This window comes from Octopus bimaculoides, chromosome 2, assembly GCF_046866305.1.
Source record: "Octopus bimaculoides isolate indiv1 chromosome 2, ASM4686630v1, whole genome shotgun sequence".
NCBI lineage: Eukaryota > Metazoa > Mollusca > Cephalopoda > Octopoda > Octopodidae > Octopus > Octopus bimaculoides.
Genome location: NC_142929.1, coordinates 188,729,185 through 188,744,472, shown reverse-complemented (window position 1 = coordinate 188,744,472; position 15,288 = coordinate 188,729,185). Strand labels below are relative to the sequence as shown.

Sequence of the window (15,288 nt, the reverse complement as noted above, 5' to 3'; positions counted from 1 at the left end):
ATTTTGATATGTTCAAACACTACGACCAATGCAAGTCTGCCATAATAAATTAGAGGCTAACATGTTTAATGTAGAGAGCCAGAAAGTTTTAAGTTGACATCCGTAATGAGAGGAAAGAATTATTAGGTTAATAATTAATACTGATTAGGGAGTGCAAGGGAGACAACCATGAATATTAAAAAGAATTATAGAATTGGATGTCTAACAATCTAGTTTTAATGAATTAAATCACGGGGTTGTCTCCCTTACCTTCATTGAACTGAAATTATCTTCACTTCGGATGTAATTTTAAATTTGTCTCACTGAATGAGAATGTTATCAATAACTTTGCCGTTTGTTTTTCTTGCTGAAGGTGTTCCTGGATATGCTAGTCATTATCTTAATGTCACAATCATTAGATGTGCGCGTATCTTGACATCACATCATCATCTAACGTCCATTTTCCATGCTGGCATGGGCCACACCCAGCTCCATTTCTCTGTTTTGGCTTGGTTTCTACAGCTGGATCCCTTTTCTAATACCAACCACTTTATAGAGTGTACTGTGTGTCTTTTAGGTGGCACTGACACCAGTGCAAAACCATGTCTGGCCATGGGAAAATTTGTATAGCTCTTATTGACCACTCTTCTGTCCCTAGCTTCCACAATGACCACTAGATGAGGGAGAAGAGGAAATGGTTGAGGGTTGGTGACAGGAAGGGTATCCAGTTGTAGAAAATCTGCTTCAAATGTACTCCGGCCCATGCAAGCGTGCACAGGTGGACATTTGGATTCACCATTTTCATAGTTGTCTTCCATAATAGACTATTCCAAAAACAGCAACAAACATAGCCATGTGTAATGTATGATTACAAGGCATCACTTAGAAGACATCTCATGTAGCAACGTTGAATTGCTTCAATCTGTAGCTCATTTACACAATGCATCACCCACCTCTGTTTGCACCACAACTAACTTTCATCTCCCAAGAAATATCAAACATGTTCTCATTTATTAACTCTATTTTTCTCTTCACTCCACAGCATATACTGATAAATGACCAACAGTACACTTCATAACTCTGTTTCTACACACACACACACACTCTATCCATCTAGCATACGTATTGTGCTTCATTCATATCAACAACACAGGAGTAAAAACATACCTACACACACACACATATTTATATTTACCTACACACTTGAAGCATTTAACGAAATAGAAGGGGATATAGCATCATACAACGTGGAAGACAATTGGAGATTTCTGCGGGACAACCTGTTGAAAGCCACCGACCAGATTTGTGGGTGGTGTAAGGTCCCCTCCCAACCCAGAGTAACGTGGTGGTGGAACAAGGAGGTAGACAGGGCTATTAGACAAAAGAAACAGGCTTGGAAGGACTGGAAGAACGGTGGTAGCAGGGAATTGTACCAATGTGCCAGAAGGGAGGCTAGGCGACAGGTTTATTTAGCCAGAGGGGAAGCAGATAAGGAAAGATTTGCCAATGTTCTGCGCCGTGAGGACCAAAGACTCGAGGTATTTCGTGTTGCAAGACAGTGTAGGAGAGAGAATAGTGATGTTGTAGGAGAGAAATGTGTTCGCATGGATGATGGTACGCTTGCATTAAATGAGGATGCAAAGAAAGAGGTCTGGAGATGCCACTACGATAGATTGCTTAATAAAGAGAATGAATGGGAGAAAGAGAGCCTGCCTTATGTCGACCCAATAGAGGGACCAGCTATCCGAGTTGATAGTACCAGGGTAGATAAAGCAATTAAGAGTATGAAGACCGGGAAAGCCCCCGGCCCATCAGGAATCACTGCAGAGATGCTCAAAATATCTGGCAGTGTTGGCTATAGCCTAGTCACCCGTATTACGAACCAGGTGATACACGAAGGAGTCATACCCTATGACTGGTGTAGCAGCATCATAGTCAACTGCTACAAAGGTAAAGGGGACGCTTTAGATACAAATAATTACAGAGGCATCAAGCTGTTAGATCAGGTTATGAAAGTTACAGAGAGGGTCATAGCCCAACTAATTAGGGAGCGAATCAATTTAGATGAGATGCAGTTTGGGTTCGTGCCAGGTAAAAGCACTACTGATGCCTTATTTCTAGTGAGACAGTTGCAGGAGGAATACCTAGCTAAGGATAAACCTCTGTACCTGGCTTTCGTTGACATGGAGAAAGCCTTTGACAGGGTCCCCCGATCCCTTATCTGGTGGTCAATGAGGAAACTTGGGATAGAAGAATGGTTAGTGAGAGCTGTGCGAGCCATGTACAGAGATGCTGCCAGTAAGGTGAGGGTTGGAAATGAGTACAGCAATGAATTCCGGGTAGAGGTAGGGGTCCACCAAGGTTCCGTCCTCAGCCCCCTATTATTTACCATAGTCCTCCAGGCAATCACAGAGGAGTTCAAGACAGGTTGCCCCTGGGAGCTCCTCTATGCTGATGACCTTGCCCTAATTGCGGAGTCACTATCAGAACTAGAGAAGTTTCAGGTGTGGAAGCAAGGTCTAGAATTGAAGGGCCTTAGAGTCAACCTAGCTAAAACCAAAATCCTAATAAGTAGGAAGGTAGATAAAACACAAACCCCTTCAGGTAGATGGCCCTGCTCAGTATGTAGAAAAGGAGTAGGTAGTAACTCTATAAGATGTACCCGGTGCAAGCTATGGACACATAAGAGGTGCAGCAACATCAAAGGCAGGTTAACTAGCAAGTTAGTTTTTGTTTGTGGCAGATGTTCAGGTGCAATAAAGACTGCAAACAAACAGGAAACAACTTCTATCTCATTCCAGGGTGAAAAACTAGAGGTAGTCGATAGCTTCCGCTATCTGGGCGACCAAGTTAGTAGTGGGGGTGGGTGCGCTGAAAGTGTAGCTGCTAGAATAAGAATAGCCTGGGCAAAGTTTAGAGAGCTCTTACCCCTGCTGGCGACAAAGGGACTCTCACTCAGAGTAAAAGGCAGACTGTATGACGCATGCGTACGAACAACCATGCTACATGGCAGTGAAACATGGGCTGTAACTGCTGAGGACATACGTAAGCTCGCAAGGAATGAAGCCAGTATGCTCCGTTGGATGTGTAATGTCAATGTGAATACCCGTCAGAGTGTAAGTATCTTGAGAGAAAAGCTGAACATTAGAAGCATCAGTTGTGGCGTGCAAGAGAGACGATTGCGCTGGTATGGACATGTGGTGAGAATGGAGGAGGATAGCTGCGTGAAAAAGTGCCACACCCTAACAGTTGAGGGAACCCGTGGAAGAGGTAGGCCCAGGAAGACCTGGGCTGAGGTGGTGAGGCAAGACCTTCGTACATTGGGCCTCACCGAGGCGATGACTACGGACCGAGACCTTTGGAAATGGGCTGTGCGTGAGAAGACCCGGCAAGCCAAGTAAGATCGTTGCCAGTGCCCCTGGACTGGTTCTTGTGCGGGTGGCACATGAGATGCACCATTTTGAGCGTGGCCGTTGCCAGTACCGCCTGACTGGCTCCTGTAGGATTTTCGAGCGAGATCGTTGCCAGTGCCCCTGGACTGGCTTGTGCGGGTGGCACATAAAAGACACCATTTCGAGCGTGGCCGTTTTCGTGCGGGTGACACGTAAAAGCACCCACTACACTCTCTGAGTGGTTGGCGTTAGGAAGGGCATCCAGCTGTAGAAACTCTGCCAAATCAGACTGGAGCCTGGTGTTGCCATCCGGTTTCACCAGTCCTCAGTCAAATCGTCCAACCCATGCTAGCATGGAAAGCGGACGTTAAACGATGATGATGATGATGATGATGATACACACACACACACACACACATACAAAACATATTTTCATATCTTATCTCTCCTGACTCAATAAATCAGAACACAAATTCTCTCTGAATCATGTCTCAAACATTATCTCCCTTGAATGGAAAACTCTCTTCTAGCTGAAAATCACCTTTCCTTTCTAACTCTTTGTCCTCCATTTTTTTCACTGCAAATCATTATTCTCACCAAACTTTCTGTTTTTCTCTTGTTAAAAGATCTACAATTCAAAAATTCTCCCCTATATCTTTTATTTTCTACACCATGAAGTTAGTTAGCTTGTATCCATCTCTTGTTTTTGTTGTTTAATTTTTTCCTTTTCTGCAACCTTTTAAATATATTATCCTACACTGACATAGTCCTGCCTTTGAATTATATGCGATTGAATTAATAAGGTATGTCATTTTATCTAAGAGAACCTCACTGGTGTATAGCTTTTCATAAGAAGCAACATTGGATTGGCCTCTCAATACTGACTTCACCTTTCATGTGAGAAGACAGTAACCATGTCACCTGGAGATGTAAAATCCTAATTACCTATTGATTTCATTTAATATCTTCAACTGCATGCTACTAGCCAGAAAATTTCCTAATAGTTGGTGAAGTGAGACTGAACTTTCTACAGAAAATTGGTGTTTGATGGGATCTGTTCAGTGAGCAGATCACTGGCAATATTCTTCACTGTGTATTGCCAGAAGAGTATTTTAGGCAATTCTTCTGAAACCAACAATCGAATGGAAGTTTATTAATGTCGCTGTTAAAACATTTTTTTCTGCAACAGTTGACAGACACAGGAGTGGCCATGTGGTAAGAAGCTTGCTTTCCAACCACATGGTTCTGGGTTCAGTCCTACTGTTTGGCAACCTTGGGCAAGTGTCTTCTACTATAGTCTTGGATAACCAAAGCCTTGTGAGTGGGCCTAGTAGACAGAAACTGAAAGCTTGTTGTTGTGTGTGTGTGTGTGTGTGTGTGTGTGTGTATGTATATATATATATATATATATATATATATATATATATATATATATATATATATATATATATATACACATACACACACATATATGAACAATGTCCAATGTTGATCCCTGTATATCACTGATGTGATGAGGATAACTTGGAAGATTTGGCTGCCTCATGGTAGAAACAGCTGTAAGAGTTTCGTATTTGTACACTCATCTATTATTCATTTATTTCTATATATATCTGTTTACGTATTTATTGACTTATTTCATTTGTTTACTTGAATCACTTAAACATATGTTTGTAATCAATTAACAAGTAGATATAACTGAATGTTTACTGGCTGATGTTTGTCAGTTGTTTATCTTCTCCAATTTCTTATTTGCCTTATAAATCCTGGGTAAATTTCTAATTTATCTCCACCCATACCTAGTATTCAACTGTGATATTGCCATGCAATAGTAAACACTTGGTTATAAATACATAGGTACACATCCCATAGTATATTGGATATTTAATATCCCTCAGATGGTTTCTTAACCTCTAACTCATATACATATATACATAGATATATATATACATGCATATATTAGAAGGTTTGGAGGTGATGTACAGATATTATATATTAGAAAAAATAGGGTATTCAGAGATCTGGATGGTTGTACATATACAAATATTTATTAACATGTCATGTTTTTACAAATCACATATTTTCATTTACTCTAACAGAATCTGAAGATTGTTAGATGAGAGCATGTGATTTGTAAAAACATGACATGTTAATAAATTTGTATATGTACAACCATCCAGATCTCTGAATACCTTATTTTTTCTAATATACATACATACATATAAATATATACACACACATATGTACATACATACATATATATATAATACATACACACAAATACATGTGTGTTTGTTCCCCACCACTGCCTGACAACCAGTTTCATTGGTGTAACTTAGCAGTTTGGCAAAAGAGACCAACAGAATAAGTGCCAGTCTTAAAAATATAGGAACTAGGGTCAATTCATTTTGACTAAAATTCTTCGATGTGGTGCCCCCAGCATGGCCACAGTCTAATAACTGAAACAAGTTAAAAGTAAATAAACAACAGGGTTAACAATGTTGAGGTTTCGATGTAGTCTTCTTGGATCTGGTCAAAGCTGTCCACGTTGTTCCTGGCTTGCTTCTTCTTACCTTTATCTTCAGGCCTGAGCTTCAGTCAGTTGTTGGAATTGTTTGCTTCTTGCCATAAAGTGAAAAATAAAGGATCCTTGTGGTTATTGTCACTGTCTACAGTTTTGTTCCAATTCTTTCCAAATTTGGTAAATGGATTGTGTTGTACACTCATTATGAAAATGAAATTCATTTTCCTCATAGATTCATAATTAAGAAGTTATTAGCTGTTAAAGTTTGCGAAAGTTGGGTATTTTAGCCAATCAGAAGCGAGTATTTTACACAACACCATGAAATTCTGTTAGCATAGTAAGCAAAGAAGCATCATGCGTTCCATAGCTGACTGTGAAGAACTCTGTTTCTATAGTAACCAATGATACTGTGCATGCGCACGAGGAGTGTAGCCAAAACACGTTCTATAATTGTTTGTTTCCATAACAGTAGGAATTCGATTCTAGAATGTTTTTCACTGTTTACTGTTGCTAGTTTAAAATAGTTTGATATGCCAGTGCCTCCACCCTTTCTTGCTTCTGTGACAAATGATGGAAGAGGCAACGAATGCGTTGTTTTCTGATTGGCTGAAAATTCTGAAAATTATCAAACTTTGAGTACCTGTGACATTTTCGCAAAATTTTCATGAAATAAATGAATAACAAATTCGGATTCAGCATCAAAAATCATATCTATATGATACATTAGAAAATATTTTCTACAGATTTCAACATGCAGTGAAGAAAACCTCAAAGATCCAAAATAACAATTCACAAATTAGAAGAGATAAGAATATAACCTTCAGAGATGTTGTTTCTTGAGATTATACTTTCAGTACAACCTATCTTTTCCTTGTTTCAGTCATTAGACTGTGGCCATGCTGGAGCACCACCTAGAAGAACTTTTAAGCGAATAAATTGACCTCGGGACATATTTTTATGCCTAGTGCTTAGTCCATCTCTTTTTCAAACAGCTAAGTCATGGGGACATAAACACACCAACACCACTCATCAAGCGGTGGTGGAGGACAAAAACAGACACAAAGACATGCATATATGATGGGCTTCTTTCAGTTTTCCTCTACCAAATCCACTCACAAGGCTATAGTTGGCCTGAGGTTTTGATAGAAGATACTTGCCCAAGGTGTCATGCAGTGGGACTGAACCTGGAACCATGTGGTCGAGCAGTAAACTTCTTACCACACAACCATAGCTGCACCTATTTCATAGTTTTTTTTTTTTTTAAGGGTTATTTCTTAATCCAGGGAAAACCATTTCATGTTCACATTTTAAGGAGAATGACTGAAATAACAAGGAGAAAATAACAAACAATTCTTAATGGAAAATGTTGCTGCCATTACTGTTTCTGGTTTTATTTCATTTTTTTCTTTAAAGGAGAGTGGGGGTGAGGGGGGGGGGTATATTTATTTGGTAGAATTATTTTCTCTCTTTGGCCATTAGGGTTCAAATATGGTATTGAGGAGGGGCTGTTCTATATCAATAGAACAGTTATTATCCGAAATAAAAATTTAATCAGTCATTTTCAATAAATTAAAAGTGAAAAAAAAAAGTTACCATTTACAGTTAAATATTAACTCTTTTTGTTGAAAATCTTTTTAAAAAAATCTATTCTTCATTTGCATAGACATAATGGTAGAAAAAGAGGAGAAAATACAATCTGAAAATTGTTTTTTCTTTTCTCTTGAGAGAGGCATTTCCTGGAACTGTTTGTACACAATCGTAATAATTCTTCTTTCAATATTGCATTTTTAATATGTATACTTTTCTTTTTGTTTAAAAAAAAAAAAAAATCTTTGATAAAAATTTCATTTAAATTAAAACAATGTTCTGAAAACACTCGTCCACTCAACCACATTTTACGCACACACTTGAGACGCAATCATACAACACTGGCAAACGTTCAGGCTGTGATTTCATCAGCAGAAATCTCACCCGGTTTGGGGAGATGTAGATGTTCGTTTTCACTCTGTTCACTGATATTACTGAGCTGTTCGTTCTCTGTTGAGTCACCTCGAAATTCACTGCTGCACTGTTGATGGTTGTACTGTCGTGCCTGAGAATCCTCGTTGTTGCTGTTGTTGTTTGCGTCTTTGTTAATCTCTCTGTAATAACGTTCTTCCCCTGAATCACATGGATGGTGATCATCATGCTCTACATGACCACGATGTCTGTTTAATTCGTCTGACTCCTCGCCTTCGATGTCGTAATAAAACCTCTCTTTTCTCTCTTCATCGGAACCCCCTTCGATGTAATGTCTCTGAGGACGTTGTCTACATTCACGATCGCCGCTTCTGTCAGACAATTCCTCTTCAAACTCTCTCGGTGGTTCATCAAATTCCCCGTTTTCATTTTCAATATCGTAGTTTAAATCAGGATTCTGCTGATAGTAATTTTCTTGTAGCTCAAAGTGTTCCTCATCACTGACTTCTTCTTCTCCCTGGCTCCCATAAAACTGTTCGTGTTTTTGTCTGGGCATTCGCTGTTCAAACTCTGAATCTTCCATATCTAATCTGTCCTCCTCGCTCCTGTAATGGACTTCCTGTTCAGACGTTGACTTTGAGCCGGACCGAGATCTTTCTGATTGCCGTAACCTTCTTTGCCTGCGATTCTCCTCTTCTTCCTCCTCTTCCTCATCCGGTGACACATATTCTAAATCCCCCATGACATCTTCATCTTCAAGGAGTCTAGCATTTCTATGCATGTTCTCTTTACCTCCATGATCATGACCCTCCTCGTCGTCGTCATTGTCATCACGATCACCATGGTCATTATGATGATCGTAGTCATCATGATCATCGGCCTCGTCTTCACCGTAGTTTCGATGCCTGCCCCTATTCCCTTCCCCTTCATCATCATCATTGTCAGCATCGTCGTCGTCATTGTCATCATCTTCCTCATCACTGTTTTCTGCTTGAGAACATGAAGCTGCAACATCTTCCAACATTGCCTTGATCGTAGAAAAGTCGGTCGGTTCTACTAAGTCAAGTGGTCTTTCTCCATTGTCTGTGAGTATTTGTCGGTCAGCACCTTGTAACAAGAGGTACCTGAAAGTACATAAAAGAGAGAAAAAAGGCAACATTGAGTATTGTGACAACAAAAGTTAAGGGAGAAGTAATATATTTAATACAAGGAACATTTAAAAATAGAAAAAAATCCCAGCTATTTAAAGAATAATTCTATGGTGAGATAAAACAATATTAATCTAGAAAATTACTATTTGTAAATCTCACAAAGTGAGATGTTCAGCAACAGTACTTTGGAGTAAAGACTGTTTGCCAACATAACATGGCACTCCTGGTTTAGGACGAATGTTGCTGTAATTTAGCTCCAGGAGACATCAGGAGCCAAACCTCTAGCCGAACAATTATTCTGTGCTGATGAAGGGAAATAACCAGGAAATCGCGATACACATTGTTTTGAGCTGAGTAGGGGTGCTAGATTCCCTTGTTTGAAAATATGACACAGATCGTGTCATATAGCCAGCTGGAAACAATGTCTCCTGCGGCTAAATTATAGCAACATTCGTCCTAAACCAGGACTGCCATGTTATGTTGGCAAACAAGCATAACTCCAGTATTAATCTAATATAATTTTAATTTATTTCTACTTGTAAGTGCAGGTGTGGCTGTGTGGTTAAGGAGATTGTGTTTTGGGTTCAGTTTCATTGTACGGCACCTTAGTCAAGTGTCTACTACTATAGTCCTAGGTTGTGAATGGCTTTTGTAGATGGAAACTGACTGGCTCCCTGTGCCAGTGGCATGTAAAAAATACTATCCGAACGTGGTCGATGCTAGCCCCCTCACCCGACTGGCTCCTGTGCTAGTGGCACGTAAAAAGCACCATCCGAATGTAGCTGATACCAGTGACTCTTGACTGGCTCCTGTGCTGGAGACATGTAAAAATCACCCACTATGCTCTTGGAGTGGTTTGTATTAGGAAAGGCATCCAACTGTAGAAACCTTGCCCGATCAGATTGCAGCCTGGTGCAGTCACCTGGCTTGCCAGTCCCCAGTCAAACCGTCCAACCCATGCCAGCATGGAAAACGGACGTTAAACGATGATGATGATGCTTATAATGAAACTGCATGGAAGTTGTTTGTTCCACCCCAGTGCTTGACAACTAGTGTTGGTTTGTTTATATCTTCATAACTTTGCAGTTTGGCGAAACAGACATAGAAGATTTTAAAAAAAGAAAAGCACTGGGGTTTATTTGTTCAACTAAACCCTTCAAGACAGTTCCCCACCATAACTGCAGCCCCATGACTTAAACGAATAAATAAAAGAATGAAGGGGAGACAAATCTGGAGATGTTTTGATCTTATTAAACCTCTTCAGTGATGCATATACTTCAGCATACTTGTTGAAGTAGTGATGAGAGAACCACTAAGTATGGATTAAACAAAAGCAACAAGCTGATATATGATAGTAAAACAGCTAAAATTATGGGTGTTCTGTTGAAATTTTATCTGGAGATAAAAGAAGTTTGGAAATTTTCCATGTAAAAGAAATAGATTAGTAGATAAATGGGTACCTTGTTAATGTATGTTCTTCAAAAAGAAAATTGTACGAGGAAGACATTGTAAGATATGAATGAAAACAGTACACCAAGATAATAATAATAATAATTATTATTATTATTATTATTAGGGCGGTGAGCTGGCAGAATTGTTAACACGCCAGTCAAAGTGCTTGGTAGCATTTCATCTGTCTTTACATTCTGAGTTCAAATTCCACTGAGGTCTACTTTGCCTTTCATCCTTTTGGGATTGATAAATTAAGAATCAGTTAAACACTGGGATCGATGTAATCGACTCATCCCCTCTCCCAAAATGGCTGCCCTTGTGGCAAAATTTGAGACCATTATTATTATTATTATTATTAAGGTGGTGAGCTGGCAGAATCATTAGAGTTCAAACGCTGCCAAAGTTGACTTTGCTTTTCATTCTTCCAGGGTTGATAAAATAAGCACTGGGGTTGGTGTAAATAACTAAACCCCTTCCTTGAAAATTTTAGGCCCTGTGTCTTTAGTAGAAAGGATTATTCTCATGATTATTTTTATCATAAGGTGGCGAGCTGACAGAAACGTTATTTTGTCTGCCGTTACTTTCTGAGTTCAAATTCCGCCAAAGTCGATTTTGCCTTTCATCCTTTCAGGGATGTCTGTCTCTAATATCTCTCTGTATACTACGTCTATTTCTATGTATCTGCTGAGCCATCTCTACACTCTGTATTTTGATAATGTCAGTCAAAAGAAAAATGAAAGATGGAAAAGAGGAAATGGAAGGAATGAAACGGAAAGGAACGAAAAAGAATGGTTGAAAGAAAGAAGTTAAAGAACGGATGAAAAGGAAAGAGAGAAATAGGAAAACATTAACAAAATCTCTGGTGCTGGAAACCAATGATTAAAGACATTCCAATCATGACCGTCCTGTCTTTTCCTCAGGTACAATGTACCCATAATTACGCTATCATATGTGCTCTTTTTGCTGTTGTCTAAAACAGAGGAGTATGATTTGAAAACATAGCTGCTATTTCTAGTATGTTCAAAGACGACCACTTAGTGTGTCCCTCGTTTGCATCAATTTTACAGGCGATTCAACAATAATGGCCAAAGGGTATTATTTCGGGGGAAGAGTTTACTAAATATTAGGTAGGGTCAGGTGTGGCTGTGTAGTAAGTAGCTTGCTCCCCAACTACGTGGATCCGGGTTCAGTCCCACTGTGTGGCATCTTGGGCAAGTGTCTTCTATTGCCTCGGGCCGACCAAAGCCTTCTAAGTGGATTTGTTAGACAGAATATATATAATATATTTGTGTATCTGTATTTGTCCCCCTACCGTCGCTTGGCAACCGATGTTGGTGTGTTTACGTCCCCATAACATTAGAGGTTCGACAAAAGAGACCGATAGAATAAGTACTAGGCTTACAAAGAATAAAAGAGTAAACTGAGATTATCTTTTTAATAATACGAAAAAATCTCCAGAAAGGGACGTTTGAAATCTACGAAAAAGGGAGGTAACTCCAAGATGACTGCTAATAGCAATTCCCATCTGTTATTGTCTTCATCCTTCCAAAATTTTCTTTCAGCTGCCCTTATGGGAGTTACTTCCCTTGAATGTTGTATATTTTGAGATTTTGAGCACCACAAGAAGGAGGTTTTGTTAAATAATTGCGTGGTTAATCTTAAGTAATCAAAGTTTTCCCCATCATTACAAGTATAAGACCTCATATTTCCATTTTACGGCTTTGTGCCAACACCACCACCACCGTTCTTGACAATTCTATCTCCGTTTCTAAGTATATCTGATATTACGTTACATGTTAACCCTGCAAGAAATTCCATATCGTCACCGTACAGACGCCACAACTTTTATCAAGATGGGTGCAATATCACCAATTAATGCCAGTCTACACATTGCTTCAGCAGTAGAGATTCCTGTAATGTGCACACACCAAATTTACCATTTTACACTGTTTTAGAATCTGTATTTATTGCACAATATTCTGGCAATTCTTGGCTTGTCTAGCAATGATTTATTTTCAACAAGTTTGCAGCAGATATTCGACACCTCAGTCATCTTTCCTTTTTTCCAGCTGCAGTAGCCATGTATCTCCTCTACGGCAAAACGACTGTTCCTATCCTCCCATGATGCTCTTTGCTTCTCAACACATGGCATTAGCCATTTTCCTCAATACTTCACCCACTTCAATGCAAGGATGGGTATGTTGTCCTGTGAGCTACTTGGTAACCTCACTGGTGCTAGTGCCACATTAAAAGCACCCAGTACACTCTGTAGAGTGGTTGGCATTAGGAAGGGCAGCATCCAGCTGTAAAAACGATATCAAAAGAGACAATGGAGCTCGACATTGTCTGTTGACCTGTTGCATTCTGTAAAACCATCCAACCCCTGCCAGAATGGAGGACAGGTGATGATTCCTCTGTAATTAGCAGATGTTGACCCAGCACTCCTCGTTAGCTAAAGGTTGGCCATTTTGCTCTCATAAAGCTTCTTTTGCTCTGTATTTTTACAGTGATAGGCATTTCTTGTATATTTTACTCATTTTGAGCCATTAAGACTGGCCATGCTGGAGCATCCCTTGAAGAATTTTTAGATGCATGGATTGAGCGCAGTACATACTTTTTTAAGCCTGGTGCTTATTCTATAAATCTCTTTTGCTGAACCGCGAAGTTACAGGGATGTAAATATACCAACACCAGTTGTCAAGCAGTGGTGGGAGACAAACACAGACACATGCATAGATACATATACTTATGCATATATGTGATGGGCTTCTTTCAGTTTCCATCCACCAAATCCACTCACAAGACTTTGGTTGGCCTGAGGCTATAGTAGAAGGCACTTGCCTCAGGTGCCATGCAGTGGAACTGAACCCAGAACCATGTGGTTTGGAAGCAAGCTTCTTACCACACAGCCAAACCTGTGCCTGTATTATCAGTCAGTACAATGTTTGTTTGCTCTTGCCAGTCCAATCTATGTACTGTACCTGCACCTTTAATGAGTTGTAGTGCACCTGAGCACTATATACAATAATTTCATGATTATCATTATTATTAATAAGCCACCATTATTGGATTTTGATACACCACCACCACCATTTTGTTTTATTTCTGATTTTAGCATGAGGCCAACAATTTTGAGGGGAGGGACAAATCTATATCAACCCCAGTACTAGTGATCATGAGTGTGATACCCTAACCACTCAGCCATGTTTTTTTCATTCTGCTTAAATCAAGAAAGTGAATAATGCTTGTTCTTCACATTTGTAGCTTTTGCATGGAATGTGTCCAAAATGTTGCAAAACAACAGCTTTCACACAAACTAAACTTGCTGCCCCTTCAAAACCTTTAGAAAATGTATGTAACCCCTTTTGTAAGATCATAGACCCATGTGTATATATACGCATATATTTTGGTAATTTTCCTTTCTAATATAGGCACAAAGCCTGAAATTTTTGGGGAGGGGATGAGTCGATTACATCAACCCCAGTGTTCAACTGGTACTTATTTTATCAACCCCGAAAAGATGAAAGGTGAAATTGACCTTGGCAGAATTTGAACTCAGAACGTAGCGATGGGCGAAATACTCCTAAGCATTTCGTCCAGTGTGCTAACGATTCTGCCAGCTCGCCGCCACCTTATATATTTTGGTAATTTGGAATAGGAATATACATCTAAACCGTTTGTGAAAGTAAGCAAAGCATTTATTGTAGAAAATAAAATAATGTAGAATAATGAGGCAATCATTAGCAAAAATATTTTGTCCATATTTAAATAATCAAATCTGTATAAGATTTTAGCGAGGGAGAAATTACAATTTTTTTGTTTTCCTGTTATTTTGGCAATTTCATTTACATTCTTGTACTCTCATTAGCAACTTTCATCACATAGTTTTTTTTTTCAACAGTTGCTCTGTCATTATTGATGGTTCAGGTACTCTAGTATACATGTATATACATATCCACACAAACACACACACACTTATGAAAAGAAGTTCTACATTTTATGTCTGAAGGCAGGTATGTTGTTTATTTTATAACATTTGTTGTTGTTACCAAATGTTGTTGTTGATGAATGATGACTAAGATTGACGACGATGATGATTTTGGGGAAAGATGGTGGTAAAGACAGTGACATTAGTGATGGTGGTGGAAGTGGTGGTCAGAGATGATGATAGTGGTGATGGTAGTAGTGTGGGTGTAGTTGTTAGTAATGATGGTGGTGGTGGTGGTTGTGTTAGTGATGATACTGTTGTTGATAGTGATAGTTGCGATGATGATGGTGGTGGTGACGCTGAACCTCCTCTCCTCCTCCTCCTACTCTTGTCTTATTCGAGATATCAGGTTTCCTAACAACCTCTGCACAATCTGTTTATGTTGTTCTTTGTTTCACAGGCCTTCACTTCAGAATTTCACCTTGAGCAATTAGAGGCTTTCATTGAACGTATATACAAAAGTTCACCTTATAATCACATGGTTCTGAGTTCAATCCCAGCATGTGGCATCTTGGACAAGGGTCTTCTACTGTAGCCTACATTTGACCAATGTCTGAATGCAAGTACGAACTGTGAACAAGCCCATCCACATATATATACACACACATAAGCTAACCCTCACAAATATACATGCACAGTATGTACAAAAAAAAAAATTGCAACAAGTCTTTTTCAGTTTTGCATATAATAATGAAGTTATGTTCTGAGAGACATGAACCCTTATCAGATAAGATGGAAATAAACATCGTTTAAATTAATTCCCTTAACTTGGAATTTAGATTCTGATAATATTCCAATTATAGTTTTTACATGGAATTCATGCTGGATCATCCCTGTGAATTT

General features: G+C 39.2%; 1 protein-coding gene and 1 long non-coding RNA gene across 6 annotated transcripts in view; one reads left to right on the top strand and one right to left on the bottom strand.

Annotated features, from left to right (window-relative positions):
* LOC128247055 (uncharacterized) overlaps window positions 1–15,288 on the top strand; it is a 56,159-nt gene that overhangs the window by 8,787 nt on the left and 32,084 nt on the right. The window lies entirely within an intron of this gene.
* LOC106883264 (uncharacterized) overlaps window positions 7,249–15,288 on the bottom strand; it is a 199,742-nt gene continuing 191,702 nt past the window's right edge. Inside the window, exon 3 of the mRNA XM_014934207.3 lies at window positions 7,249–8,978. Within this exon, the coding sequence (XP_014789693.2) occupies window positions 7,835–8,978 (1,144 nt within the window). The 3' untranslated portion in view covers window positions 7,249–7,834. The remainder of the gene's footprint in view (window positions 8,979–15,288) is intronic.